Genomic DNA, 27,776 nt, shown 5'->3' on the forward strand with positions numbered 1-27,776 from the left:
TTTTCAGTTGATGTCTCAGTTTGATTGCTATCAACTTCAACTGGTCTACCCAACCATGGCGTATCATCCAGTGAAAATCTATACTATGAAACTTCACAAACCGCTTTTGAGACATTCAATCAATCACAGCACCTTCTCTGTACATTGCACAAACATTTTCTTCCATTTCGGTTGTGTTTTTACTTTTCTTGTAATAATAAAGCATAATGGCTGAAAATGTTGCATTTTTTTTCTTCTGTCCTCAGTATTAAAATGGCTACACAAAAATTGACCAGTTTGCTAAGTTTTTTTTTTCTTTAAGCACACTGATATGACAGCTGTCACAATACAATCCAACAATTGTTTTGAATGAAGTTAGACAACTAAGTGCTACTAGAGTCATCTTACAGAAAAATTGAACAAAAGTTTTGGCCAACCCAAGAGAATGAAGTGTTTCTGGGCTTCTGGGTGGTTTTGTCCCTACTGTATGTTTCAGCGCATTAAATGGTGTGAATGTATATAACATAGGAACAGTATTATCTGCATCCTGTAGTACAGAGAGCATTCTGCATCTGATTACCTAATTGTCATAGACCTTCTGTGGCTCAGGAAGTTAAGGAAACGGCTTTTAATATAACTGAATAGTATTTAAAGATTTCCTTTCTACCTCGGTAAATACAAAGGAAGGGTATCTCCATCTAGTGCTGTGCATTGCAGTTTCAGTGCAGCCTATACAATAAAATGCTTTATGGAGAACTTTTTCTGTCTAGTTGGCTTTGTCTAAAACCACTGCTATTCCAGAATTAATATGCACAGTACATGTGGCTCCAGAGGACATTAGCTTGCTTTCTCATTCATCCACCAAGTATTTCCTGAGCACAGTTGTATGCTAGGCACAGTGCCAACTCAGGGGATGCTATTCTCTAGGAATAGTCAGTGCAGAAGGAGAGAGACAGACCTAATTCTAACATACATGTGTGTGTCATGACAAAATGAACAGAGAGCTCTGGTGATGGCGTTAAATTTGTATATGTTGAGATTGATACTTGAAATCAGTTCAAATCATAGTAGATTGTGTAAAGACAGTTGGTTTTATTTTACATTTAAGAAAATTTAGGTTAGATTTCTGCCTCTCTTCAGGTACAAAAATAAATTCCAGACAGATTAAAGATTTAAATATTTTTAATGATCAAATATAAAATTACTAAAAGAAAAATTAGAACATTTTACAGCTGTTGGAAGGAAAAGTCCAATCTTAGAGTAACACCAGTGCCAAAAAGCCATTAAGGAAGTGATTGACACATTTAAATAAATTTAGTTGTAGGTGGCATAAACGACCAGCACATCAAAGGTGCTTGTGAAATTTCCTAGCAGAAAATTGTTTAGATTGAAATACCACACGCTGAAATGATGTTTGAATTAATATCCTGTTGTTCTCACATTTCATAACAACATTGAAGATGAGCAGATTGAGTAAAATATTTGATGAAAGGAAAAAATGTATATAACATACAAATAGCTATTAAATGTATAGGAAAATGATCAACCACAAAATATTTGAATACAGTTGTTTAAAACTAAGATGAAATATCCTTGTGACCCAAGAGAATGACAAAAATGGCCTGTGCACTGTTAATGTAGATGTAATTGGTCCATTATTTCTGGAGGGTGACCAACCTGCCATTATGATGAAAGAGAATATATATTCTCTTTGACTCTATCCAGTCTGGGAAATTATCCTGCAGAAGTAATACTACACTGACAAAAGGTGGTTACTGAATTGGTTTTGAAATAACAAAAAATTGGGAGCTACCTTCATCAGGTGAATCCATGTTAATTTTAAATACTGTAAGGAGACCTCTTAATTGGATAAAGCGCTCATCCTCTGGCACTGATTAACATCTAGTTCCTTCCAGGTCTGTTTTTCCTCTGTAGAAAAGAACAATACTAATTTTAAAAAACTGGAATACCAGATTATATACTATATGAACCCATTTATGTAAATATACGCACATGTGTGTATGTGTGTGTATACGATATGGGTATATATTTATCTATGTACTGTTAAAAATTTGTAACCATATTTTATACTTCCAGTGTTTCTTAGGGATCAAACAATAAATTACACTCCTTTTAACACATACCAAAGTGAACGAGTTGTTGCCTGTTGTGAGAGTAACAGGACCATTCCCTTGTAGGATATGGATTAAATTTTTCATAAAATTCATATAATCAGAAAAAGCAATAAAGATATTTTCTTGTTGGTAGGAAATAATTGAAGATAGAAATCTAGTAGAAGTTATGTGGCCCTGATTTTTTAACCTTTAAATAGTGAAAAGTTTTATCACATAGGAAGCATTTGTCTCTGTGTTCTTGTGTGAATCAGGTAGAGCCAAGCAAGTTGTAAATTTATGACATGATAATATAAGAACAGTGCTGAATTTTAGAATATTGCTAAATGGATCTCAAACGTTTCACTCTCAAATCTCCCAGTGCCCCAGAATCTAAGTTGATGTCATTGGCTGTCTTATCTTCCTGCAAGTCCGTTGAATAAAGTTTCCCTGACCTCTTTGGAAAAATCAGAAATTAGCAGGGCAGTAGTCGAGGTGGGGCAAAAAAACGAAAAGCATTAATTTTTGTCTGGCTCTGATTTACATATTTGTGTCTTACAGGCTTATTTCCATCTGGGTATCAATGAAAAATTAGGACTCTGCGGAAGGCCAGATAGACCTATTGGCTGCCTTGGTACATCAAAGGTGCTCATGAAATTTCCTTATAGAGCAGTCTTCAGATTGTAATACCACAGACTAGAATGATGTTTGACCTGTTGTGCATCCATTTGCACATTTCATCATACTTCTGCTAATTATCTCAATTATTATTTTCTACAAGTAAATAATTAGTTTTGTATGCTTTCGTGAACTCTTCTAGAAATAAATACACATCTCACTGTTACTTCTAAGCATAGTAAGATATCTGATTGTAGTAGTGTTTACTCAGATTTTTTTCCATTACAATAGAGGTGAACTACTTTATCAGCATACTGATTCAATTAAGAAACTAAAATTTCTTGATATTATATAGATTTTATAAGATTATTTGCTTATTCAGAATAAACATCAGTTTTAATTTTTAAGACTAGTATTTTAAGACTAGCCTTTCGTCTGTTTCGTATATATGTATGTATGGATATATGACTTTTTTTTACTATCACTTACAGATTTATCGCATTCTAGGAAAGACTGTGGTTTGTTACCCTATCATCTTTGACCTTAGTGATTTCTACATGTCTCAAGATGTTTTACTGCTGATAGATGACATAAAGGTAGCCTTTTATTGAAGGGGATGATTTTGTTTCTGCTGATTCTATCATATGTTAAATGAAGTGCTCCTGGGCCTATGCTACTGGATTAATACAGTATCAAATATGAAAGTTAAACATCATCTGCATAGTTTTGGGGAGTTAAACTACTTGCAGCCTTAGAATAATAGATGTATTCTGTTTTATACAAAGTTGTATGACTTTATTTGCTCTACCTTCTACAAATGGAATAAAAGGATATATATGTATATATATTGTGAAAGCAGAGGGGGAACAGTTTTGGAAACCAGGTTCATATAACAGTAAATGTGTCTCTTTTTTGAACAAAGTTGAGTTAGCAAAGTGATTTTATTTATGAAGAATTTCAAATAAAACCTCCCCTAACTCATAATACCCAGTCAGTTAAAATCTCCTTCATTCCCTTTTTCATTTGCAGAGTAGAGCCTAGAGCATGAAGTCTGGAGTCAGATTTACTTGTTAAAATCTTGACTCCACTGTTTACCAGCTGTGTAATCTTGGGCAAATTAGTTAACTTCTCTGTGTTCCTGTTTTCTTATCTGTGTAACTGAATAGGACTGTCCTGAGGATTAGGAGTTAATATATGCAGAGCCCTCAGAATAGTGCCTGGTACATAGTGAAATGTTATGTATATGTTTGATGTGATAATGATGATAATAGAAATTGAGTCAAATAAAGAACTCTTCATGTTTTTGATGATATATATAGTTCAGCCCAATCTCTTTTACCTACTGTAATGTAAATTGTGGAGTGAGAATGAAATCTTCTGGATGATAACCTTGGGTTGATTTTCCTTCCCTGAGACCACTCTTGAACTGTATTTGTTAGGCCTCAAAAAAAAAAAAAAAAAGGCAAACAAGGCAACTTTAAGACATGTGTGATCTGGTGATCTGATTATTTGTAAGAACAAAGTTTAAAGTCAAAATGATTTCTAGCTTAACCTGAGTGTTATTAGAACATTTCTACCCCTAAGTAGTCTTATCCAGAGTTTGTGAAATTATCTGGATATGTAAGAGTTTTGTTGGCTGTTTGCCACTAATGGTTAAGCATCCTGATCAACTCAGATACTATGCCATCACATCCTACCTCATTCTTATGTTTTAATAGAATGCACTCCAGTTTATTAAGCAATACTGGAAAATGCATGGACGTCCACTTTTCCTTGTTCTCATCCGGGAAGACAATATAAGGTAGGTTGATGAAAGAAGTGAGGTGCATGCATCTCACTGCCATTATTACTGTGAACCCTTTGGAAGCAGGGCCTCCTTGCATTTTTATGTCCATCTCAGCATGTAACAGAGTGGGTTGCATATATAAAAGGCACTTAGTACTAGATTATTAATTTCTCATTCTGTTGTTAATATGCACATTTTATCTGTTTATATTTTTCAGAGGTAGCCGATTCAATCCCATATTAGATATGCTGGCAGCTTTTAAGAAAGGAATGATTGGAGGAGTCAAAGTTCATGTTGATCGTCTACAGGTAGTCTTCTGAATTTCAGTGTTTCTTTTTCCAGCACAATTAATCCTTAGAATCAACTATGTTTCTTAATGATATTCTTTGTAAGGCTTTTGTCTGAATGTTTTATTCTCTGTCTACCTTCCTATTCCCGTTGTCACCACCCTGTTTATCTGATCCTTCCAATCTGATGCTTGAGCAATTGCACTGGTTTCCCATCAGAATTTTAGACTTTAAAAGGTCATCTCTTACCTCACTTTTGCATCTGAGGAAGCTGGAGGCCAGAGTGGTGCAGTGACCTGTATAATCTCAGGTTGTTTGACTCCATGGGCCAGTGCTCTTTTTCCTACCCCACAGTGACACCAACCTGGAGATAATGCTTGTTCCATTCAGATTTTACAGCTTTATGTTCACAGCTCCTAAATAACAGAATCCCTTTGTGGTTCCTGTGAGCCATAGCAGCCTCTCTGCCTACAATTATCTCCTGCTAAACATTCTTTCTGCTTCAGCCAATACAGCTTAATTACTGTGTTCTCAGCTTTTTGAGGTTCTGCCCCTTTCTGCTCACTCCATTTCCTCTGCCTGGAGTAGCCTCCTTTCTTTCAACATCACTGGGCTTTGAAGTCTTACTGAGCATTAAAGGCAAGTTCTGCAGAATCACTCAGTCCAGAGAGGATACTTTTCTTTTTTAATATCCTTTTATGACCATTAACATAAACTATCCAAATTGTAGTCCATTATGGGCTTAAATGTCTTATTTCCATTAAAAAGTTGTGATCATTCATAGTCTTTTATGTGGTAGGTGCACAGTATTGAGTAAGAAAGAGGAAAATTTATAAAGAGGGACCTATGTAAGTAACCTGGTAAATGGCATGTTTACATTCTCATTCACCATTGCTTGTGTTTTGTATACTCAATTGATTTTTATCTAAGTTTTTATCTTTTCCCATTATTTTTTGTTTTGTCTTTTTGTGTGTAATGCTTTCTGGGGCCATTTCCTTGATATTTAGCATGTAGCTCCTCTGCTGATTTTTGTATTTTAGCTATCTTGTTTTTAATTTTCTCTTTCATAGTATCTTGTCCTTTTTTTCTGAATATTATATTTTGTCTTATCCTTCTAAGAATATTAACAGGATAGCTTTGGAAATCTTTCCTTTGTACATTATCTCTTTCAGGTTTCTTTTCTCTGTTTTCAGGGGGCTTAGTCTTTCATGTTGGAGTCATTTGTCAGCTATCCCTTTATTTTTAAGAGTGAAAGAATAAAAAATTTATTGGAAGCTGTGTGTTTGGGAACAAGGATCATTGTCATGGTGAATTTATTCGTAAGGTGGGCTAGTGGCAAGGACCATTTTTGCTGGGGAAAACCCAGGTGCCAATATCTGGGTGTTTTTTTCTTCTGGGTGTTTCAGGTTCCCAGAAAATAAACATCTGGCCTTCTGCTTAAAGGATGTACATTTTGCTTCCATGTCCTGAGAGCAGGGTTGGGTTAAGGAGCCAGGGGTATTGCACTGTTCTGTACAGTATCAGAAACATCTCTCAGTTGTTGCTTTCTACCAATGCAGATTCAGAAGACAGCAAAGTGGTACATTATTAGATTGTATAGGATATTTACAACAGTACAGATTATTTTCACATAGGCAACACAAGTGGCTTAATCCTAACAGCATAGATGCTAGACCATGAGTTTGTGCAACACCACACTTTGAAAGTTGGAGCAATGGATAACAGCTTCTCATCACTAAGCAGTAAAGCCTTTGTTCATATCTACATCTTGGACATAAATGACAGCTTTCCAATTTTTAATCAATTCATTTATGAGTCTTTCACTTAAATTATTATTTAATCTTTATATCTTCTGCTCTCTGCTGTGCACTAAACCCTTGAGTACAGTCTTAACTAGAGAAAACGCCTCTTTTTGTCTTGTAAAACCGAAACACTATACCCATTAAACAACCCTTCACACCCTCAAACTAGCCTTTGTCTTCTCTTTAGTATAAGAAGTGGAAATGACACCTGTGTACTTCTCTGGGCCTTTATTTAAGGCTCTTTCAGATGTCTTCAGCCCATGATCTGTAGTCTTTCTCATCACTGGGCCTCAACATCACTTCCTAGCTTCATCACCCAGGACATGTCTTCATGCAGCTAATTCTCAGTCCGGATTTCCACTCCAAGAGTACTGAGTACTTTCCAAATCTTTAATGTGATTTATTTTTTTCCCTGTTCATGCTAGTACTCTATTCTAGAACTGCTTTTTTTCTTTTTTTCCTTTTAAGTCATACTTTAATTTTATAACTTAGATCAATCTCATCTCTTTAGTGAAGTCTCCAAGTCTGGAATTAATTTCTCCTTCCAGTGTGTTTCTGTGGCATTTTCCTTGAGCTCTGCTATAGCTCTTATTTTAGGTAGAACTAATTTCTTGTGCCTGCTTCCCTGTGTGGATTGCAAACTCTTTATTAGTCCAGGCTTTACTCATCTCTGCATTCCCAGAGTATTCTGCTCATTACTGTTCTCTCTGTAAGAAATATGTAAATATTGGTTCCTTGATTCAACAAATACTTACTGAGTGACCTCTCTAGGCAATGGAGATATAATGCTGAAAAAAAATATACAGAGTTCCTGATCTCATGAGACTTATTTTAGTAGGAGAGCAAAACCAAAGATAAGGCCAGATAAGGATTCAGAATAATGGGATGGAGTACAGTCTTTGGTGGTATGTTCAGTTGGAGAGGGTCTTGGATATAATTGAATATCATTTTTGAATATTGTATTGCATTTGACATATATATTTGTCAATAGTAAGTTATTTAATTACCATCAGAACTAAAGTATTAATCCCTAGCAAAATAATTGCAATGGCTTTTTTATAAAACTAGCCAAGATTTTATAATACCTACACTTGGAGTATAACCTTTAAAAATTATGAATCACTGCATTGTATACCTCTAACATATAATATTTCACAACTGTAATTCAGTTTTTAAAAAAATAATTTAGGAGCCTCTCCAACCAACTAAATTTTTAAAATGAAAAACTCTGTAGACTATTAATGAAATCTACAACTTATCTGTTAATTCAGAGTAGCATTTACTTTATGAATTGAATTAATGTGTATTATGTATATTTTGTCAATGCTATATCCTTAATACCTAGCCTAGTGCTTGGCGTATATGTGTTCAGTAAATATTTGTCTAACAAATTAGTTAACTATAGAGCAAGATGTTCAGGGGTAAGTCTGCATCTTAGGAAATACTGCTCTGTAGACTTTAGTTTTGCTTTTTACTGCCCTTTGCCTAGGCACAGACTTTCCTCTCAGACCCTTACTGTGGCTGGGCCACATAAAAATGTGCAAATTAGTTGCCTATTTGGCCTTTCTCATTCAGACTCTGCAAGGAGGCTTTAGTATGATTGGTAACATGTTCATTCTGCCATTTGTAGTGGATATTTGTTGATCACCTACTTTATGAATTTTCAGTGGAAGAGAAGGCAGCACAACTCTGGAGGTTAGCCAGCAAGAGTAACATTCCCTAAATCCTGTTGCTTCACATTTGAAAGGAACAGGAGAAAATAGAGAAAGTAATATATGTAACACAGTTTTGTTAAAGAATTACCTTATTTTTAAGGTAACAATTTATGGCTTGTTTCCTTGTCAGTATATTTCTCACTTGACAATTCATCAGAAGTGACACTTAGTGCTAAAAATCATTGTGGGCTATCATTCATTTATACATGAACCACTGATAAGCAACTATTATGTTCAAGTTTGGCCTCATTTAGTTTGCTCAAGGGGTTCTCTGGTAGCTCAAACGGTAAAGAATCTGTCAACAATGCAGGCAGACCTGGGTTCCATCCCTGGGTCAGGAAGATACCCTGGAGGAGGGCATGGCAACCCACTCCAGTATTCTTGCCTGGAGAATACCATTGACAGAAAGAGTTGGACATGACTGAGCAACTAACACACACACAATGGGATATAAAATGACCAAATATTGCTTGCCAGAATATAGAGAAGCACTGGCCTAGATAATCAATAACTTCATGATCCTGAAAAATGGAGATTTGGCAGTATCTTATCATAGAATAGCCTTGAAATATATTATGGTAGCCAAATCCAAAGAGTAATTTCACATTATATTTTCTGAATATAGTTTTAATATTTCGTGGCTTTTTTAAGCATCAAATTTTTGTCTTTTAGCACTTTAATAAGTTCTGAGTTTTTAATTGAACTTAAGAGGATAGAAAGAAAAAACAGTTCATCTGATTCTGCTATTTATTATAACTCATTAACTTGTAGCTTGATTTTTATGTTCTATTTCAGGGGGGTTTGTTGTATGTGAAAATCTATCTGATTTTAGAATGTTCATTTTAAGAAATTACTTAACAATCATGTTTATTTTTTAAGTAAACTTTTTTTTAAGTATTGTATACTGATAGAATAGTATGTGCATAAATCATAACGTTATTGCTTGATAAATTTAAGAGTTGTGAATCTTTTCTCAATCGCATTTCAGACACTAATATCTGGAGCTGTGGTTGAACAACTTGACTTCTTACGAATCAGTGAAATAGAAGAGTAAGTTCCTTTAGGTTATTTATTGTGTTTCTTGAGATTTCATTAGGAATGCAGGAAATATGAAACTTTTTCTTTTAAATTCTAGGCTTCCAGAATTTAAGAGTTTTGAGGAATTAGAAGTTCCCAAACATTCAAAAGTTAAACGACAAAGCAGCACCTCCAATGCCCCTGAACAGGAACAGAAGCCAGATGTTACCGTGACTGAATGGAGAAACAAACCCACCCATGAAATTCTTCAAAAACTGAATGTGAGGAAGATGCAATTCCCACATGACCCTGAGTGAGGTTGACAGAGCAGGAACTGCCAGGGGCAAACCATATTTCTTTTTGTCCTCCCAGAGAAGGTAGCAACTAGCCTGGAAGTAGATGGCCTGTCTATAACTGAGGCAGTAATGTGAAGTAGTTCTCATGGTCTAGTATTAGCGTGAATGTCTTTAAGATGCTTAAAATGGGTTGTCTTGTGTATGAAAGTATTAAATAGCCCATTAAGGAAGCATAGTTGCTTTGGGGATCTCAGACTTCTCTTTCAGTGCCCTTTCTCTTCTTTTCCCAATCTGGGCCTTCTCTCCTATCTCAGCGTTTAGGTCATGCTTGCTTTGAGTCTCTCCAGTCACTGAAGAAAGCAATCCTGTAACTACATCCATATGAATATTAGGTTAGCAACCTAGTATTATCCCATCCCTGAGGTTATTTGCATTTTAGAGGAGGACAGGTGAGGATGTAGAGTATAATACCTATCAAAAGAAATATAAATTTAATGGTAGAGCTATGAATACATTGACATTTTATTGGACCATCCAAATTTGAATAGGCCAAATATATAGCCTGCCAGATATCAATTCAGTTCTTGTGATTGATCGTTACTACCTATAAATCTATATAAGCATGAATATGATATAATAAGCATAAAACAAAACATATGATAAGCAGCCTACACATGTCCTCTTCTTTCATCTTCCTCCCCACAATGAGTCGGTAACAACATGGTCTCCCATTTATGAACAAGTAAAGTCAAGAAAGGAGCAGATAAGTGACTTGGCCAAATCTTTCAGAGGGTGACAGCATCAGTGTCACCTGTATTAGCTTATAGATAACATATTTTCTATTCATTACTTATTTCCTGGAAAATTTGATTATTAAATTCTACTACCCCAGGAAGCCTGCTTGTCTACCCACTGTTTCCAAGATAGCTAAAAATAGTTGTATAATGTCATCTTATGCCTGGTAATATATCAGTGACATTTTATCTTTTCTCAGTTGCATAGCAGAATATTTCCTCTTTGCATCATGAGGTTTCATGATTAGTTACTCCCTGTGGTAATTTTTGTACCCATTTCATTCCAGTTACTCACAGTGATTTATATTTTCAGGACTGTAGTTGTCTGGCTAGCCAAGCCATCCTACTGGGTATACTGCTCAAAAGAGAAGGCCCCAACTTCATCACAAAGGAAGGTAAGAGTATCTAACTAAGAGAACATTTTGAATAAAAAGACTTCCCTATTTTTGAACATGTATCAAAGATGCATAATGAACATGCACTAAACTGTTACAAGTTATTTTCTTCCTAGTAAACCTTTCTTTTTTAATTTTTAAAAGTTAAAAGTTTTTTAAAAGGAAAATGTTCATTCGTACCCCTAGAATGGAATAGACAGTTTGATGTATGAACTCCTGAATTGCTTTCATGCAGTAATGCTTGTTTGTCTGATTATCTCAGTGGTGTTGGAGCCTGGATTCTGCCTGTGACTGTTAGCCTCTGATGACTCCATAGTTGTTTATTGACAGTTTATATTTCCACTTTTATTTTCTGTATGTTTTTAAGAACAATGATGAATCATTATAGCCATAAGAATTAGCTCCTTCATGGTCTGCAGCAGCCATTTGGAATGGAACATGGCATTTAATAGAATTGCACTGTCAAGACTGTTTACGAAAATAAGTCATTTTTAATTGTGTTTGTGTCCACTGTGCATTAAGGCTGAAACCGAGTTACCCCTGAAATCTACAATCATATGTTGAGTCACTACTCTAAGGAATCTTTGAATTCTATCTACATCATGGTCTACTTCTGGCATTTTATAATACAGAATAATGTAGGATACATTTCAAGTATTTAATATCTAACTACCCAAAATTTTCGGCTCATCTGAAAGTCCTCTGTCCAGTGAGGCATGTTGATTTGGTTAGAATTAGAAATTGAGTTGATATTCTATACAGCAGTGTAATTAATAAGATTTATAGTTCTGGTAGTGAACTAAACATAATTGTTTATTCAGATAAACAATTCAGATAAAGAAACTAAGGTTTACTTAGTTTTTACATTATTGTAGCTAAGAGACAACTTTCTTGAGTATTATACAATTTTAGTTTTTTAATTTAATGACGACAGAAGAACTCTAAGCAAATTTCAAATAGAATCTTTTCTGTTCCTAATTAATCTTGAAACTCAAAGTGTAAAAAGGATCCCAGTTATATTGAGGACATTTATCAGAATTTATACTTTAAAACAAAGGGATCATTAAAAAGCAGACATTTCATTAGGAACTTAGAATTCAGAATGGTTATTTTAGTAGTAGGCTTCCCAGGTGACAGTCGTGGTAAAAGAACCCGCTTGCCAATGCAGGAGACATAGGAGATTCCAGTTCGATTCTTGGGTAGGGAAGATCCCCTAGAGGAGGGCATTGCAACCTACTCCTGTATTCTTGCCTGGAGAATCCCGTGGACAGAGGAGCCTGATGGGCTACAGCCTATAGGGTTGCAAACAGTCGGACATGACTGAAGGGTAAGCTTAGCATGTACACGTGTATTTTAGTGGTGCTTTAAAATAAAACAGTTTATATAAAATAGTTTATAATGAAAATGTCAAGAGAATCATTTTTCAAACCATTTTTTAAGCTTGGTAATAATATTCATCTGTTACTTAGATATTTAAAAGACTTTACATGTTTTAAATCTGTGAAACTTTATATATTAAAAATCACAAGCATCTGCAGAATCTGAATATAATTTTATCCAACTTGCTATAAAGCTATAAAAATAAGTTCAGGGTAAAAAGATAAAGATTCTGTTCTTTACCCTTGTTTGGTTTCTGATCATATACAGAATCATCACAACATTTTTTTGAACAAATAAATGAAGAGTTATATATATTCAGAGTCTACAGTATTTTGTTCAGTTTGCCATACTCTGTTTTTTTATTTTTTGTAGTAAATTAAAATAACATTTTTATTTGTTAACTATATTGATTATATATTAAGAAAATAATGAATTTCAAGAAATAAAATATTTATCAAAATCATATACTCAAACTACATTGTAACAAGGGCTGGGGACATTCACACTATATATTTGGGTTACATATTTAATTATGTCAGGTTTTTTAAGGAGAATAAATGTTATGCATTTAACTAAAGCTTTTTTCAACAAAGACTCTATTATCCAATGTCTAGGTACTGTTTCTGATCACATTGAGAGAGTCTATAGAAGAGCTGGCAGCAAAAAACTTTGGTTCGTATTAGCGTCCTTGTCATTATGTTTTTTTAATTGTGTTATCATATTCAGTATCCTAAAGATAATGGACCAGTGTTAAAGGTGGCTAGTCATTCTAATATTTCCTTTTAAGTTCCAAGGTTGCAGTACTGTGAGTACCTACTTTCTAAGGATCTGCCTACATTGCATTTTATCTTGACTCTCCCAAGATATTAAAAGCATGTCTGGGAGTAAAGACATCTGTAGGAATAGAACCTGGAGAGGATGCACTGGCATAATGTTCTAATGACTTTTTCCTATCCTGCACCTCCTCTGTCCCAGCAAGGTGCTTTAGGTTCCAATTTGTATTTTGAAAACTTGTTGTTATAGAGGGTCATGAAGAGACCAGTGTTTCGTTTAAACACAAGCAAAGTATAATATACTTACAAGATAGTTCTCTCATGGCTTAAGTTTAATGAATCCTAATGATTGTAGTTACTGCATAAAAAGTAACTGATATGTCCTGCAGAGGTAGTCTCTTCCCAGAGACTGAGGAAAACTTAGGTAAGTTGAGGTAAGATTGTTTACATTCACAGTGGGTTAGGTATGCCTAAATGCATGCCCTCTGCATCTTTGAAGCAATTCTAACAGTTTTACTAGCAGAATCTAACATTTTGGAAATTAATAGTATATAAATATACATATATTTTTTTAATAACCCATTATTATCTAATTTTGAAAAAAGAAATCTCAAGAAAGTGTCATGTCATAAGAAGCTCCCTTAACTTCAATGAACCTCAGTTTTCTAATCTCTAAAATAAAAGGATTAGACAAAACATCTCTTAGCAGTATTTCAACTCTAATTTATAGTAAATATACTATTCCACTCAAGAAGAAATTATGTAATAACCCTGTGGTTAAGTCTCAGATTTTCGCTGTAAATTCTCAGCACAGTAAGGCATGCAAACAAATAGATGTTGCTTTTTAGTCAGTAAATTTCAAATCTGGTCTATAATCTTCGGTTAAGCAAACCTACTTTTACTTTATGTTTAATACTTGTATTTTAGATAAATCATTAGCAAACATTTAGAGTCCTGACTGTTATGTTTAAAAGAACAAACTCCTGGAAGTTTTATTTACTGTATTTTCCCTTTTATGGCTTTCCACTGACACACCCAGGTTGGCGGTACGCTACGGGGCTGCATTTACGCAGAAATTTTCTTCCTCTATAGCCCCACACATTACTACTTTTCTGGTACATGGGAAACAGGTAACATGCACAGATTGTCAAAACTCCAGCTGCTTGAAACGTGTGGGCTTATTTGCATTCTCAGGGTTAAATATGTCTTTTGGTCTTATAGTGTGTGGGTGAAAGCTTCTCTAAAAGTAGGAAGTGTTTGTTTCACTAACTTTATCAGATATGACTGAATTTTCTACTAGTTCATCTATGTTGAGATTAAGCAACGTGTTTTTTATAGGTCAACTTCCATGGATATCCTGAAATACAAGGAAACACCTTTAAACCTACATTTTTATTTTATTTTCTCCATCTGAAAGTTCCACATGGATTTTTACTTTTGATGGGGGGAAAATGTTTTATGTATTGCATGTGCTGTGCTTAAAAATCCGTTCTCCTTACAGTCTAAGACTTTTTCAGAAATGTTAAAATAGTAGTGTGAATTACTTCCTTCAACATTCTGGCAAGGAAAAAAAACAACGCTGGTATCTCATTGTATCACTTCCTAAAATTGAGTACTAAGTGAATTCCCTAATCCAGGGATTTGGTTACTAGGCACCAAAGGAAACTTGATTTACAGCGGTTATAGGAATAGTGTCATGTACCCATGACAGTCTTAATAATAAATTTTTTAATACAAAATCAGAATAATCAATTCCTCCTCCTACACCGCTCCCTGACAAAGGGACAGTTAGGCTTCCTTTTCTTTCTTTTTAAGTTGTTAATGGCAGGAATAATGCTGGTGGCAGAGGTGAGGGTGAAGCTATCCCTCCCTAATTCTGGATAGTCCTACAGTCTGGAAGACTTCAGCTGTTAGGTCCAGTGTCTTGGGGTCAGTGTTTCATCCATATTATTAAGTGAGGACCTAACTGTACAGATTTTTTAATTCCCCCCATTCAGGGCCCATTCATTCATTCATTTAGATTTGTCAACCTCTGGCGTGCTCTCTTCTTTGCCCCCAGGTCGGTGGTGCGCCATGCAGCAAGTCTTTTAAGTAAACTAGTGGACAGCCTGGCCCCATCCATTACTAATGTTTTAGTGCAGGGCAAACAGGTAAGTAGCTGATTTTCAGACTCTCGGTCACAGTCACAGAGATTTCTGGGTAGGACCCTGGCTTTTAAGTCTGGCAAGCCTCAGCATCTCAGGCCTCTCACAACCACATTTGCAATGGCTCAGGCATTTCTACAGAAGGCTCCTTCCCCAAGCAAAATCTAGTCTTAAAGAAGCACATCTGTGCAGCACCTTAGAGATTTAATTTTAAGCTCCTGTGTTAACTCGAGATCAGTGAAAATACTGACAAAGAAAATGGTATGACACCTACTAAAGCATTGCAGACAGGCTTAGGATAGGTGGGGCAACGATAGGGAGTAGTGAAGGGCACATTCTCCTTTTACTTCACCAGAACTCTTCTCCCCATTAGAAATGCATTGGCTCCCCAGATTCTTAACCCTCTGGGCCCCTCTCCTTCCAGGTTCTCCCCTCCCAGCAGGGCCAACTCTTGCCAGCTCTTCCTCACAGAAAACCATTAGCAGTCCCTTTCTCCTCTGGGTTCTCAAAATAGGCCTGTTACACTTCTCACAATCTGCCCTGGATCCCGGTTCATTTGAATGTGTGTCTCTCACAGGGTAGACCATGAAGCCCTGGAAGTCAGGGCCTATGTCTTGTCCAGCACCGTCCCTTTGTGCTCACCATGGCCTTGTAGAGGCACTTGGTGAATGTAGATTGAATTGAGCCTGTGCATGTGGGTATGTGGAGTAGGATATGGCTGCTCATTTTTTGCTTTTCTGTAAGCTCTAATTACTTGGCTGAATCATCATTTGATTGGAATGAAAAGCTGTGTGCTTTCTATCTCTTCTTTGGGAATATGTGTGCTTTATCATGTCTTCCTGACAGTTAACCTAGGGATGTAATAAGCTTTAATAATGCAAAAAACTGTAACCCTCTTTGATGGAATCAACCCATTGTTCATATCTCAGGGCTCTTAGTTCATTAAAATTGAAATTATTTCATCTTGACATCAAAGTTTTAAAATGTTGAAAGAATAAGTGATCCTATTCTGTAGTATTTAATAGCTAAAAATTATTGTACTAATAAAATTCCTGAGAAAAAATTTAAATCTCTTCATATATGTTATTTTTCTGTTTTCCAAATTACTAAAAGAATTTTCATCCTTCTTTATCAGGTAAATAGACCAGGGACAGGTAGTAAGTTATCAGATGCCTTTTCTCGTTGCAGTCCTCAGATCTAGCCACAGAGTTCTATATTTTTGCCTTGGACTGAGCCACCTCTTAAAGAAACTCAACAGGCTTTGGGAAGCTATTTTTCCTTGGATTTTAGGCCCCTGTAGTATATCTGAAAATATAGTTAATTCTGTGACATATGAATGAATGAGGTTTTGGAGAGCTCTGAGGTCACTGGCATCTGGCAGTTGGAGAGGGGTTAGGTAGGGTACAGTTGGTCATGTCCATTCTGTGCACTATCTAGAGGGCGATTGCTGCCTAAGATCCTGAGACTCTGTTCCCCAGATCAAAATCCTAGCACCTTGGAACCTATCCTGAGGCTGTGACTGGACGATTGTCCACCAGACCTGCACATCTCCCAGGGAAGTAGTCAGTTACAAAGTTGGGTACCTGGAAGGCTGACAGCCCTGTTTCAGGTGTATGGAGTCTATTCACTGACTGCATCTTAACCTGTTTAAAAGAGGAAATGAAAATGGAGCATTCCAAGTTTGCATTTGCTTATTTATGAAATGCCACCCTGAGAACTGAAGTAATACTGCTTCTACACTTCTACTTCTGCACTTTCAGATCACCTCAAGCTCTCTGGAATGAAATAGTGGTTTAGTCATCATTGCTTCCAGAGGCAATGATGTACTTACCTTCTGTTTGTTTTTTTCTTTACAAGCTGACATTTTAATAAAAGTAATCGCACTTGGACTAACTGGTTGGTACCACTTGTGTTGCAATAAACTAGCAATTCTCAGTTTTTAGTCCATCACAAAATTTGGGCAGAAGACCTCTATTCTGCTTTCTCCTCTGATGTCAGAAGACACAAGTACTCTTTGATATCCTCTTCTTTTTCCTGCCTCTTATAATTATGCCCTGTACAAGGAAGAGAGAGGAAATGAGGAAGGAGGGGATGCAGACTCTTCTGCATGCAGACTCTTTTGGGTGGCAGAGTACTAAGACAAGAGGAGAGAGGGGGAGCAGAGTATTTATTCCTCTTGCCCAGCCTCAACAGCACTTTTGGCTTTGAATTTTCTTTGCCATTTCCTCTGTGCTTTCTCATTTTTCTGGCTTGTGGGCAGCCTTATTTATTCCCCTCCACAGGCCAGAGATACATCCAAAAGTATTTCAGCACTCACTGGGTACCTGACTGTGTGCCAGGAAAAGTGCGTCTTCACTACAACTATGTCCTTGTACCTACCTTTGAAAAAGTTACAGTATTGTTAAAGAGCAAAAACTTCCACATGAGAAACTGTAAAAGAAGTGAAGAACATACTCTCAGATGCTAAATTGTATAGACTATGCACTAAAGTAAAACTGTTTTCTCTGAGGAGTTTCCAGTCCTGAAGTCATTCAGAATAATTTTATCATAATAGTTATTTATATTCCTTCCCTGCTTTTATCCACTCACCTTCATTCCCCTAGCTGGGACCCTCACCTGCCCTTGTATTTTAGACGAGACTGAACCATCATGAACTCCAATGGGAGTCATGCTTTGAAGGCCATTTTAATAAATAGCAGGAGCAGTTATTCTACCTAATTCCCTAGCTTGCATAGAGTAATTTCAGCCTGCCAGTCATCCTGAGCCTTGATTTTTTTTTTTCAAACTATTAGTAGCTAGGAAATTTTTACAATAAAATTCTGCCATCTGTAGGTAACTCTGGGTGCCTTTGGGCATGAAGAAGAAGTTATCTCTAATCCTTTGTCTCCGGGAGTGATTAAGAACATCATCTATTACAAGTGTAATACCCATGATGAGAGGGAGGCAGTAATTCAGCAAGAACTGGTCATCCATATTGGCTGGATCATCTCCAATAACCCAGAATTATTCAGTGGCATGCTGAAAATACGAATTGGGTGAGTAAATACTTTGTATTTGCATAAAGAGAATTGTTCAGGTTGTCCTCAGTCTCTCTGAGTGAAGTGCTGCCTCAGATCTGGTGGGTATTTAGGAAAGTGTTTCTTCCCCTAAGTCATAGAGAAAACATCTGGTGATATGAAGAAATAAATACTAGTGGCCTGTTTATTTGACTCCCATATGAGAAATAGTGAAGTAACTCTGTTCTCTGATAAAATCAAACACAAGAAAGTTTGAACAGTTGTATCATGTTAAAAAATAATAATAAACAAAACCCCCCACTATGTACAATCCTTGTAAAAATTCCTATAAAGTGAATAAGCCTTAAGAGTAAAATGATGTTTTAGTAAAGCTAGATGTCAAAAAGACACACTTAGGTAAAAATTTGGTCCTTTTAAGAATATTCTTCTGTATCTGTTTCCTACCAAAATCTGATTTTTAGTCCTTAAAATCATAAGTGTTCTCTTTGGAGAAATTGAGAGTAAGGCTCTGGTAATCTTGAATGTGCTTCATCAGGCATTGTGTGAGGCAGCACAGTAAGGTATGTGACCAGGCTCTGGCATCTAGGAGAACTGAGTGCAACTGCTGAACTCTGCTCATCATCTCAGTAGTCTGGGGTCAGTTGGCTGAACCTCCCTCCAACTTTCACTGTTTTATGTGAGATCAAACAAGGTAATATATTCAAAAGGCCTACCACAACTGCATATAAGTGCTTCTTTTCATTTTTTAAAACATATTTTGTACAAATATCACATAAATATATTCTAATTATAAAAAATGAAGTGTGAGCATATAGAGTAACCTAGTATATGGCCAATTTGGAGATTGTTCCTCAAATATTTGAAATGAATATGTATCCTAGCCACAGCAATCAGATAAGAAAAAGAAATAAAAGGTATCCAAATTGGAAGAAAAGAGGTAAAATTGTCACTCTATGCAGACATGTTACTTTATATAGAAAACCCTAAGGACTCAAAGGGCTTCCCTTGTGGCTCAGATGGTAAAGAATCCACTTGCAGTGTGGAAAACCCAGGTTCAATCCCTGAGCCAACAAAATCTCCTGGAGAAGGGAATGGCTACCCATTCCAGTATTCTTGCCTGGGGAATTTCATGGACAGAGGAACCTGTGAGCTACAATCCTTGAGGTCACAAAGAGTCAGACACGACTGAGTGACAAACACACGTACACAAGAACTCCGCAAAAATTACTAGGTCTAATAAATGAATTCAGCCAAGTAGCAGGATACAAGATTAACATTCAGGAATTGATTGCATTCATTTATACTAACAATGAAATATCAGGAAATGTTAAAAAAAAAAAAAAAAAAAAAAACCTTTTAAAATTGCACCTCCCCCAAAAATAAATAAATAAAATACCTAGGAATAAACCTGACCAAGAAGATAAAAGTTTTATACACTGAGAATGACAAAACATTAATAAAGGTGATAAAAGAGGACTCAAAGAAATGGAAGGATATCCCATGCTCTTGGATTAGAAGAACTAATATTGTTAAAATGGCAATATTGCCCAAAGCAATCTACAGATCCAAAGCAATCTACAGATTTAATGCTATTCCTTATCTAATTATCCATGACATTTTTCACAGAACTAGAACAAATGATACAAAAGTTTATATGGAACTATAAAAAATGCAGAATTTCTAGAGTGATCCTGAGGAAAAAAAAACACATACCTCCCTCAGACTTCAAACAATACTACAAAGCTACAACAATCAAAACAATATCGTATTAATACAAAAACTGGCAGTGGAATAGAGAACCCAGAAATAAACCCATACACCTACAGTCAACTCATCTTCAAAAAGGAGGCAAGAATATAAAATAGGGAAAAGACAGTCGCTTCAGCAAGTGGTGCTAGGAAAGTTGGACACCTGCATGTAAATCAGTGAGGTTAGAACACACCCTCACACCATGCACAAAAGTAAATTCAAAATGGCTTAAAGACTTAAACATAAGACATGATACCACAAAACTCCTAGAAGAGAACATAGGGAAAAACATTCTCTGACATAAATTGTACCAATGTTTTCTAAAGTCAATCTCCCAAGACAGTAGAAATAAAAACAAAAATAAATGGGTCCTAATCAAACTTCCTTTGCACAACAGAAGAAGCCATTAAAAAAAAAAAAATACAGCCTATATAATGGGAGAAAATATTTGCAAATGATGGGACAAATTAGGGCTTAGTCTCCAAAATGTACAAACAGTTCATAAAATAAAAAAATCTAATTGAAAAATAAGAAGACCATAATAGACATTTCTCCAAAGAAGACATACAGATGACCAGCAGATGCATGAAAAGATGCTCAACATCACAAATTATTAGAGAAATGCAAATCAAAACAACAATGAGGTACCACCTCACATTGGTCAGAATGGCCATCATTAAAAAGTCTTACAAATAACAAATGGTGGAGAAGGGGTGGGGAAAAGGAACCTTCCTACACTGTTGGTGGGAATGTAAGTTGGTACAGCCACTATGGAAAGCAGTATAGAGGTTCCTGTGAAAACTGAAAATAGAATTATTAATACCGTATGACCTAGCAATCCCACCCCTGGGCATATACCCAAACAAAGGTATAATTCAAAAAGATACATGCCCTGCTATGTTCATAGGCTCATTGAAAAGAACAATAGTGAGTCTCTGTCAGGCACAAATACATGTGAGTGTGAATAAGTGGGAATACAGGGTGCTAATTTTGTGATTAAATCAATATCTTTACTATTTCTGTCCTACTTGACCTTCAATTGCTAATAAATTATAAGATGTTCTCCTGATTATGAATTTGTCAATTTCCCCTTGCATTTTTATCAGTTTTGCTTTCTATATTTTAATGCTTTGTTTTTGTTCATGTTACCTTGTAGTTTTAATGATATAATTTTGCTTGTGTTATTTATTTTCTAATTGAATTATTTTTTAAAAGTTATTTTTAATTTCAAACATCTACAAAAGCATAGAAAATAGTGTAATAAAGCCCATACTATTACTGAGCTTCAACAATATCATCATATAGCCAATTTTATTTCACTCATACCTCCCTACTATTCATCTCATCCACAGTCTCCTCTGATTCCATCATATCATTTAATCTGTAAATACTTCAGTATGTATCTCTAAGACATAGAGACTTTTAAAAAGCATAACCATGATCCCATTACAATGTATAAAATATAACATGAATTCCTTTTGTTTAATGTTACTAACATTTTTAATATTACTGTTTTTTATTGTTATTAACTTGGTATAGTTTTCCATTTGTTTACCTTCAGTGTTCTTTTTTCATTTTGATTAGGTATGTCATATATTTAACATCAATGCTCTATTTACTTTTAATCTAATCTGAGACTATCTTGTAATAGAAATATATGTCATATTTTTGCCATTTCATTTCTATTTTGATTATTCTTGCCATTTTATTTTGTTTTCTAGTTACCATGCTTTTTTGTTCTTACTTTTTTTATTTCTTCTTTATTGCTAAGTTGATACCCTTTCATTTCTTAGTTTTAATTTTGGATGTGAGTATGAAGCACTTTATGTAAAATGATCACCCATTTTTTTCCTTCAAAAAATTTCATTAAAAACTAGTTGCTTTTTGGGAGTTATCTGCATGCCTCTTTGATCAATAATTCTCATTTTTGAAATTTAGACATACTTAAGAGCAGTCTTCATTTCAGCCTTGTTTGAAGTAGTCAAACACTGAGAATAACACAGCTATCCATCAGTAAGAAATAGTTCAAATAAGTTGTTAGCCATATAATAAAATGTTTTGCCACCATTACAAGTAACAAGATAAGGTTAATACACTGGCACTTATAAATTGTTGTTATTGTTCAATCACTAAGTTGTATCTGACACTTTGTGACCCCATGCCTGGACTGCAGCATGCCAGGCTTCCCTGTCCTCTGTCTTCCAGAGTTGCTCAAGTTCATGTTCATTGAGTCATTGATGCCATGTAACCATCTTATCCTCTGCCACCCTCTTCCTTTGCCTTCAGTATTTCCCAACAGCAGGGTCTTTTCAAATGAGTTGGCTCTTCACATCTGGTAGCCAAAGTATTGAAGCTTCAGCATCAGTCCTTCCAGTGAATATTCATGGTTGATTTCTTTTAGGATTGACTTGTTTGATCTCTTTGCAGTCCAAGGGACTCTCAAGCGTCTTCTCCAGCACCCACAATTCAAAAGCATCAATTCTTCAGTTCTAAGCCTTCTTTATGGTCCAGCTCTCACATTTGTACATGACTACTGGATAAACCGTAGCTCGGACTATATGGACCTTTGTTGGCAAAGTGATGTCTTTGATTTTTAACACACTGTCTAGGTTTGTCATAGGTTTCCTTCCAAGAAGCAAGCATCTTCTAATTTCATGGCTGTAGTCATCATCCACAGTGATCTTGGAACCCAAGAAAAAAAATCTGTCACTGCCTCTACTTTTTCCCCTTCTGTTTGCCATGAAGTGATGGCATTTATAAGTATCCAAGATGACCAACCTAGATAGCATATTGAAAAGCAGAGACATTACTTTGCCAACAAAGGTCCGTCTAGTCAAGGCTATGGTTTTCCCAGTGGTCATGTATGGATGTGAGAGTTGGACTGTGAAGAAGGCTAAATGCCAAAGAATTGATGCTTTGGAACTGTGGTGTTGGAGAAGACTCTTGAGAGTCCCTTGGACTGCAAGGAGATCCAACCAGTCCATTCTGAAGGAGATCAGCCCCGGGTGTTCTTTGGAAGGAATGATGCTAAAGCTGAAACTCCAGTACTTTGGCCACCTCATGCAAAGAGTTGACTCATTGGAAAAGACTCTGATGCTGGGAAGGATTGGGGGCAAGAGGAAAAGGGGACAACAGAGGATGAGATGGCTGGATGGCATCACCGACTCAATGGATGTGAGTTTGAGTGAACTCTGGGAGTTGGTGATGGACAGGGAGGCCTGGCGTGCTGTGATTCATGGGATTGCAAAGAGTCAGACACGACTGAGCAACTGAACTGAACTGAACTGAACTGAAGATAAATTAAGTGAAAAAAAGTTGCTAATTTTTTCCATTTTTTATCAAATTTTTGTGTATATATATATGTGTGTGTGTGTGTGTGTGTCTGTGTGGAAAAATATACATAAAATCACTGTTGGTTACTCTCTGTGAGAGATTTCTACTTTGTAAGTTGTGTTCAGTTTTATTTAAATTATTTTAGTTGAGGTTATTAGTTTTCAAACTATTTGCCTAATTCCAATTAAAGTATATTTCAGATGAGCTTCCTATTCTTTATCTCCTTTTCCTTTTGATTGAGAAGTAAACTCATTCTGCATAGAATTTAGCCTGCCTTTTTACCCCATAAAATAGTTCCTTTAAAATATTACTAATAGGATGTATTCAAAATCAGTTATAAGAACTGTGAATTTTGTCCCAATTGTTCAGTCTCTGTTAGCTCTAAAATTTTCCACTTCAGGTTTTGACTACATGGGGGGATGCAGAAATGGGTCTTCTTGTGAGTTGTCTCTAGATGACGTGTGATTCTTCATATCCATACAATCATTAAAAGTACTCTGTTATCACAGGTTAAGGCATTTCTCTGAGGCTGACTTAGGAGTATAGGTTACAACTCTTCCAAAACACCTTCTTTGTAATAAATGTTCTATTCAGGAGACTCTTTAAGCAGTAGTCATCCTTGCTGTGACTTAAGCAAAGGTTCAGAGTGAAAGTTAACTGTTCCCCAGTATCTTACAATGCTATATTTTTCAGCCTCTAGTGGTTTTCCCTTTACTGTCTATTCAGCATTTTAGGCTGATTTATGTTCTCTCAAAAATCCAACATAATTTTCTTTCTTGAATTCAAATCTGACCTGAAGCTTCATTCTCTGCATGGAAATGAAGTATGTTTAGTTTATTCTAAAAATAGTTTTCTTCCTATTTTTGTATCTTCTGTTCTATATGTTCAGTGTCTTCTGTGAGAAATATTCTTTTTTCCTTAAACTTTCTCCCAAAATAAAAATGTCAGAACAAAGCGTGTGACTTAGTATCTCATGATAGAAAAAAGCTTCATGAAGAAATTTGCCAGACAGCTTTATTTACTGTCCTGAAACTCATCCTGGAATCAGTTGTGGCATTATATATCCATTGTAGGTATTAAGAGTGTCCCTGCCCAAAATACTCTGTGTGTTTCCCCCATGTGGTGGACTCATAGGGTCAGCTGTAAACACTGGGACATTGTCAGTTCGGGATAAGTCTAATTTTTTTTTAATAAGGAGTAATTTATTTACAAATCAATAAGTGAAAGAACTGGGATTTATACCCATACTGCCTTACTTCTAAGTTCTTGTTCTTCGTTCTTAAGTATTGTGCATGTTTTCACTTGCATATACTATTGCTCTTCTCTTGGAAATAGGCCTTACCGTGTTGTTGTTTTTCCTAAAACCTTGACCATATAGTCCCTTCTACTTGACTTCAACTATGACCTGTTTTATATTCAAGTATTCATGTAGTAGCTCCTGATGGTTTTTGTCATTAGTCAGCCTAGGATCAGTACTGTTCAGCATTACACAGTACAAGGGACACTAAGGAGGCCAAACAGTTCCAAGTTAACAACCGTAAAAAATAAGATTTTGCCTCCTTTATTCATGAGACCAAGAAAATGGGGATGATTTGAAACTGATTCTAAGTTATCCCCTTGTGCAGTGCCAGAGATATATTAAGATGCTATAAAAATTCAACAAAGTTAAGTAACTTGCCCTTGGTTGTAAGACCAAAAACCAGAATTTGAACCTAGGGTGAATGACTCCAGAGTTCATGCTTCCCTATCCCTCTTCCAGCTTTCATGTCTATAAAATAGGGAGGCTGTCCCTGCTTTGGCTTCCTCATTAGATTATGGGGGTTCTAGGCAAGGAATGTGAAGGTCTTTTGCAAAGGATAAAACTTAGACAGTATTGGTCTGACATTTGGTAATTTGAGATCCTCTGTCTTGTGGCATTTAGAGAACAAGTATCTTTGGGGATTTCTTTTTGCATGCCACAGATCCCAAGGAGGAGGATCCCATGCCCCACCCACCCCCACCAACAAACACATACATACTCATCTTCCAGTTCTAGGTTTTCAAAGACCTGCTCCCACAAGAAACATCCACCCTAGAAGTATCCTTTTCCATTCTCATTCAAGGCCCAGTGGAATGATCCCCAAGCATTTCATATAGAAACCATGATGCAGAATTCCTTCTGGATTCTTGACTGCCATCTGAGATGGTATCGCCCCTCCATCACCTGGTAGGACTTCATGAAACACATGGTAGACACTCACAGATCCTCCTGTGCCTACCCACATTGCTCCTCCACCATATTAATGGAGAGGTTTTGGAACCCTGTCTCTACTCAAGGGGTATCTTAACAACCTCAGAGAACTGCAGTTATCCTGTCTGTGGAGCTTGTGATAGTGCCTCTCTGAAAAGAAAAAAAGATATTTTTGTATCTTTTTAGTATATTTTTATTGCTCTTTATTCTTAATAAATTTCACTCAGACCTCAGCTCCTTAAGTGAATGGCTTCTGGGCATGTTAATATACTTGTCTCAGCAAGCACATACTCTGTTTATGTGTCTTTAAAAAATTTACCTTGAATTAATTCCTGAAATGTTTTAACTTGCTTAAAATTGATGAAAAATTATTCATTTATAGAGTCTTTGAGTGTCAAATTTTTTATCAATTGTTGGATTTGTTACTCTTATTTTAAGTCACCCATTTGTAGCATGATTTTAAAAGAAAGAAGAGAAGAGATTTATACAAAACATTCTTTTTTTTTCACTTCCTTATAAATTAATTAAAGCATTTCAGACTCATTTAAATGTGACTTTTTACTGGTTGTTTCTATCATTTAAATGTTGAGTATGATTAAAGCTCTGGGAATTGGTGATGGACAGGGAAGTGCTGCTTCCATGGGGTCACAAAAAGTAGGACACAACTGAGCGACTGAACTGATGATTAAAGAGATTGATAGCTTCAGTCAGCTTTAACACATGTTCTTCCTGAAATGTCAATATTCACTAGGCTGAATGGGCATAAAAAATAAGAATATTTGTCAATCAGAAATCTTCCAGCAAACAAAAGCCCAGGAACAAATGGCTTTACAACAGAATTCTACCAAAAATTTAGAGAAGAGCTAACACCTATCCTACTCAAACTCTTCCAGAAAATTGCAGAGGAAGGTAAACTTCCAAGCTCATTCTATGAGGCCACCATCACCCTAATACCAAAACCTGACAAAGATGCCACAAAAAAAGAAAACTACAGGCCAGTGTCACTGATAAACATAGATGCAAAAATCCTTAACAAAATTCTAGCAAACAGAATCCAACAACATATTAAAAAGATCTTACATCATAACCAAGTGAGCTTTATCCCAGGGATGCAAGGATTCTTCAGTATTCACAAATCGATCAATGTGATACACCACATTAACAAATTGAAAGATAAAAACCATATGATTATCTCAATAGATGCAGAGAAAGCCTTTGACAAAATTCAACATCCATTTATGATAAAAACCCTCCAGAAAGCAGGAATAGAAGGAACATACCTCAACGTAATAAAAGCCATATATGATAAACCACAGAAAACATTATCCTCAATGGTGAAAAATTGAAAGCATCTCCCCTAAAGTCAGGAACAAGACAAGGATACCCACTCTCACCACTACTATTCAACATAGTTTTGGAAGTTTTAGCCACAGCAATCAGAGCAGAAAAAGAAAGAAAAGGAATCCAGATTGGAAAAGAAACTCTCACTGTTTGAAGATGACATGATCCTCTACATAGAAAACCCTAAAGACTCCACCAGAAAAGTACTAGAGCTAATCAATGAATATAGTAAAGTTGCAGGATATAAAATTAACACACAGAAATCCCTTGCATTCCTATACACTAACAATGAGAAAACAAATTAAGAAAACAATTCCATTCACCATTGCAACGAAAAGAATAAAATGCTTAGAAATAAATCTACCTAAAGAAACAAAGGACCTATATATAGAAAACTGTAAAACACTGATGAAAGAAAGCAAATATGACACAAATAGATGGAGAAATATACCATGTTCATGGATCGGAAGAATCAATATAGTGAAAATGAGTATACTACCCAAAGCAATCTATAGATTCAATGCAATTCCTATCAAACTACCAACAGTATTTTTCAGAGAACTAGAACAAATAATTTCACAATTTGTATGGAAATACAAAACCCCTCGAATAGCAAAAGCAATCTTGAGAGAGAAGAATGGGACTGGAGGAATCAACCTGCCTGACTTCAGGCTATACTACAAAGCAACAGTCATCAAGACAGTATGGTACTGGCACAAAGACAGAAACATAGATCAATGGAACAAAATAGAAAGCCCAGAGATAAATCCATGCACCTATGAACACCTTATCTTTGACAAAGGAGACAAGAACATACAATGGAGAAAAGATAATCTATTAAACAAGTGATGCTGGGAAAACTGGTCAACCACTTGTAAAAGAATGAAACTAGAATAATTTCTAACACCATACACAAAAATAAACTCAAAATTGATTAAAGATCTAAATGTAAAACCAGAAACTTTAAAACTCCTAGAAGAAAACATAGGCACAACATTCTCTGACGTAA

At 35.8% G+C, this 27,776-nt stretch overlaps 1 protein-coding gene across 3 annotated transcripts in view; it reads left to right on the forward strand.

The window, feature by feature from the left end:
• The window catches only part of PHKB (phosphorylase kinase regulatory subunit beta), a 234,514-nt gene that overhangs the window by 184,369 nt on the left and 22,369 nt on the right, over positions 1-27,776 (forward strand). For 2 of the 3 annotated variants that reach the window (XM_052656554.1, XM_052656555.1), the window contains exons 17-26: positions 2,652-2,735; positions 3,200-3,304; positions 4,427-4,509; positions 4,712-4,802; positions 9,287-9,348; positions 9,434-9,596; positions 10,719-10,800; positions 12,795-12,852; positions 13,993-14,083; positions 17,930-18,132. In XM_052656554.1, coding sequence (XP_052512514.1) covers positions 2,652-2,735; positions 3,200-3,304; positions 4,427-4,509; positions 4,712-4,802; positions 9,287-9,348; positions 9,434-9,596; positions 10,719-10,800; positions 12,795-12,852; positions 13,993-14,083; positions 17,930-18,132 — 1,022 coding nt within the window. Of the gene's footprint in view, positions 1-2,651; positions 2,736-3,199; positions 3,305-4,426; positions 4,510-4,711; positions 4,803-9,286; positions 9,349-9,433; positions 9,597-10,718; positions 10,801-12,794; positions 12,853-13,992; positions 14,084-15,012; positions 15,104-17,929; positions 18,133-27,776 lie in introns of all 3 variants that reach the window. The other variant, XM_052656553.1, reaches the window with a different exon arrangement.

The sequence above is a fragment of the Budorcas taxicolor genome, chromosome 18 (assembly GCF_023091745.1).
Source record: "Budorcas taxicolor isolate Tak-1 chromosome 18, Takin1.1, whole genome shotgun sequence".
Lineage (NCBI taxonomy): Eukaryota > Metazoa > Chordata > Mammalia > Artiodactyla > Bovidae > Budorcas > Budorcas taxicolor.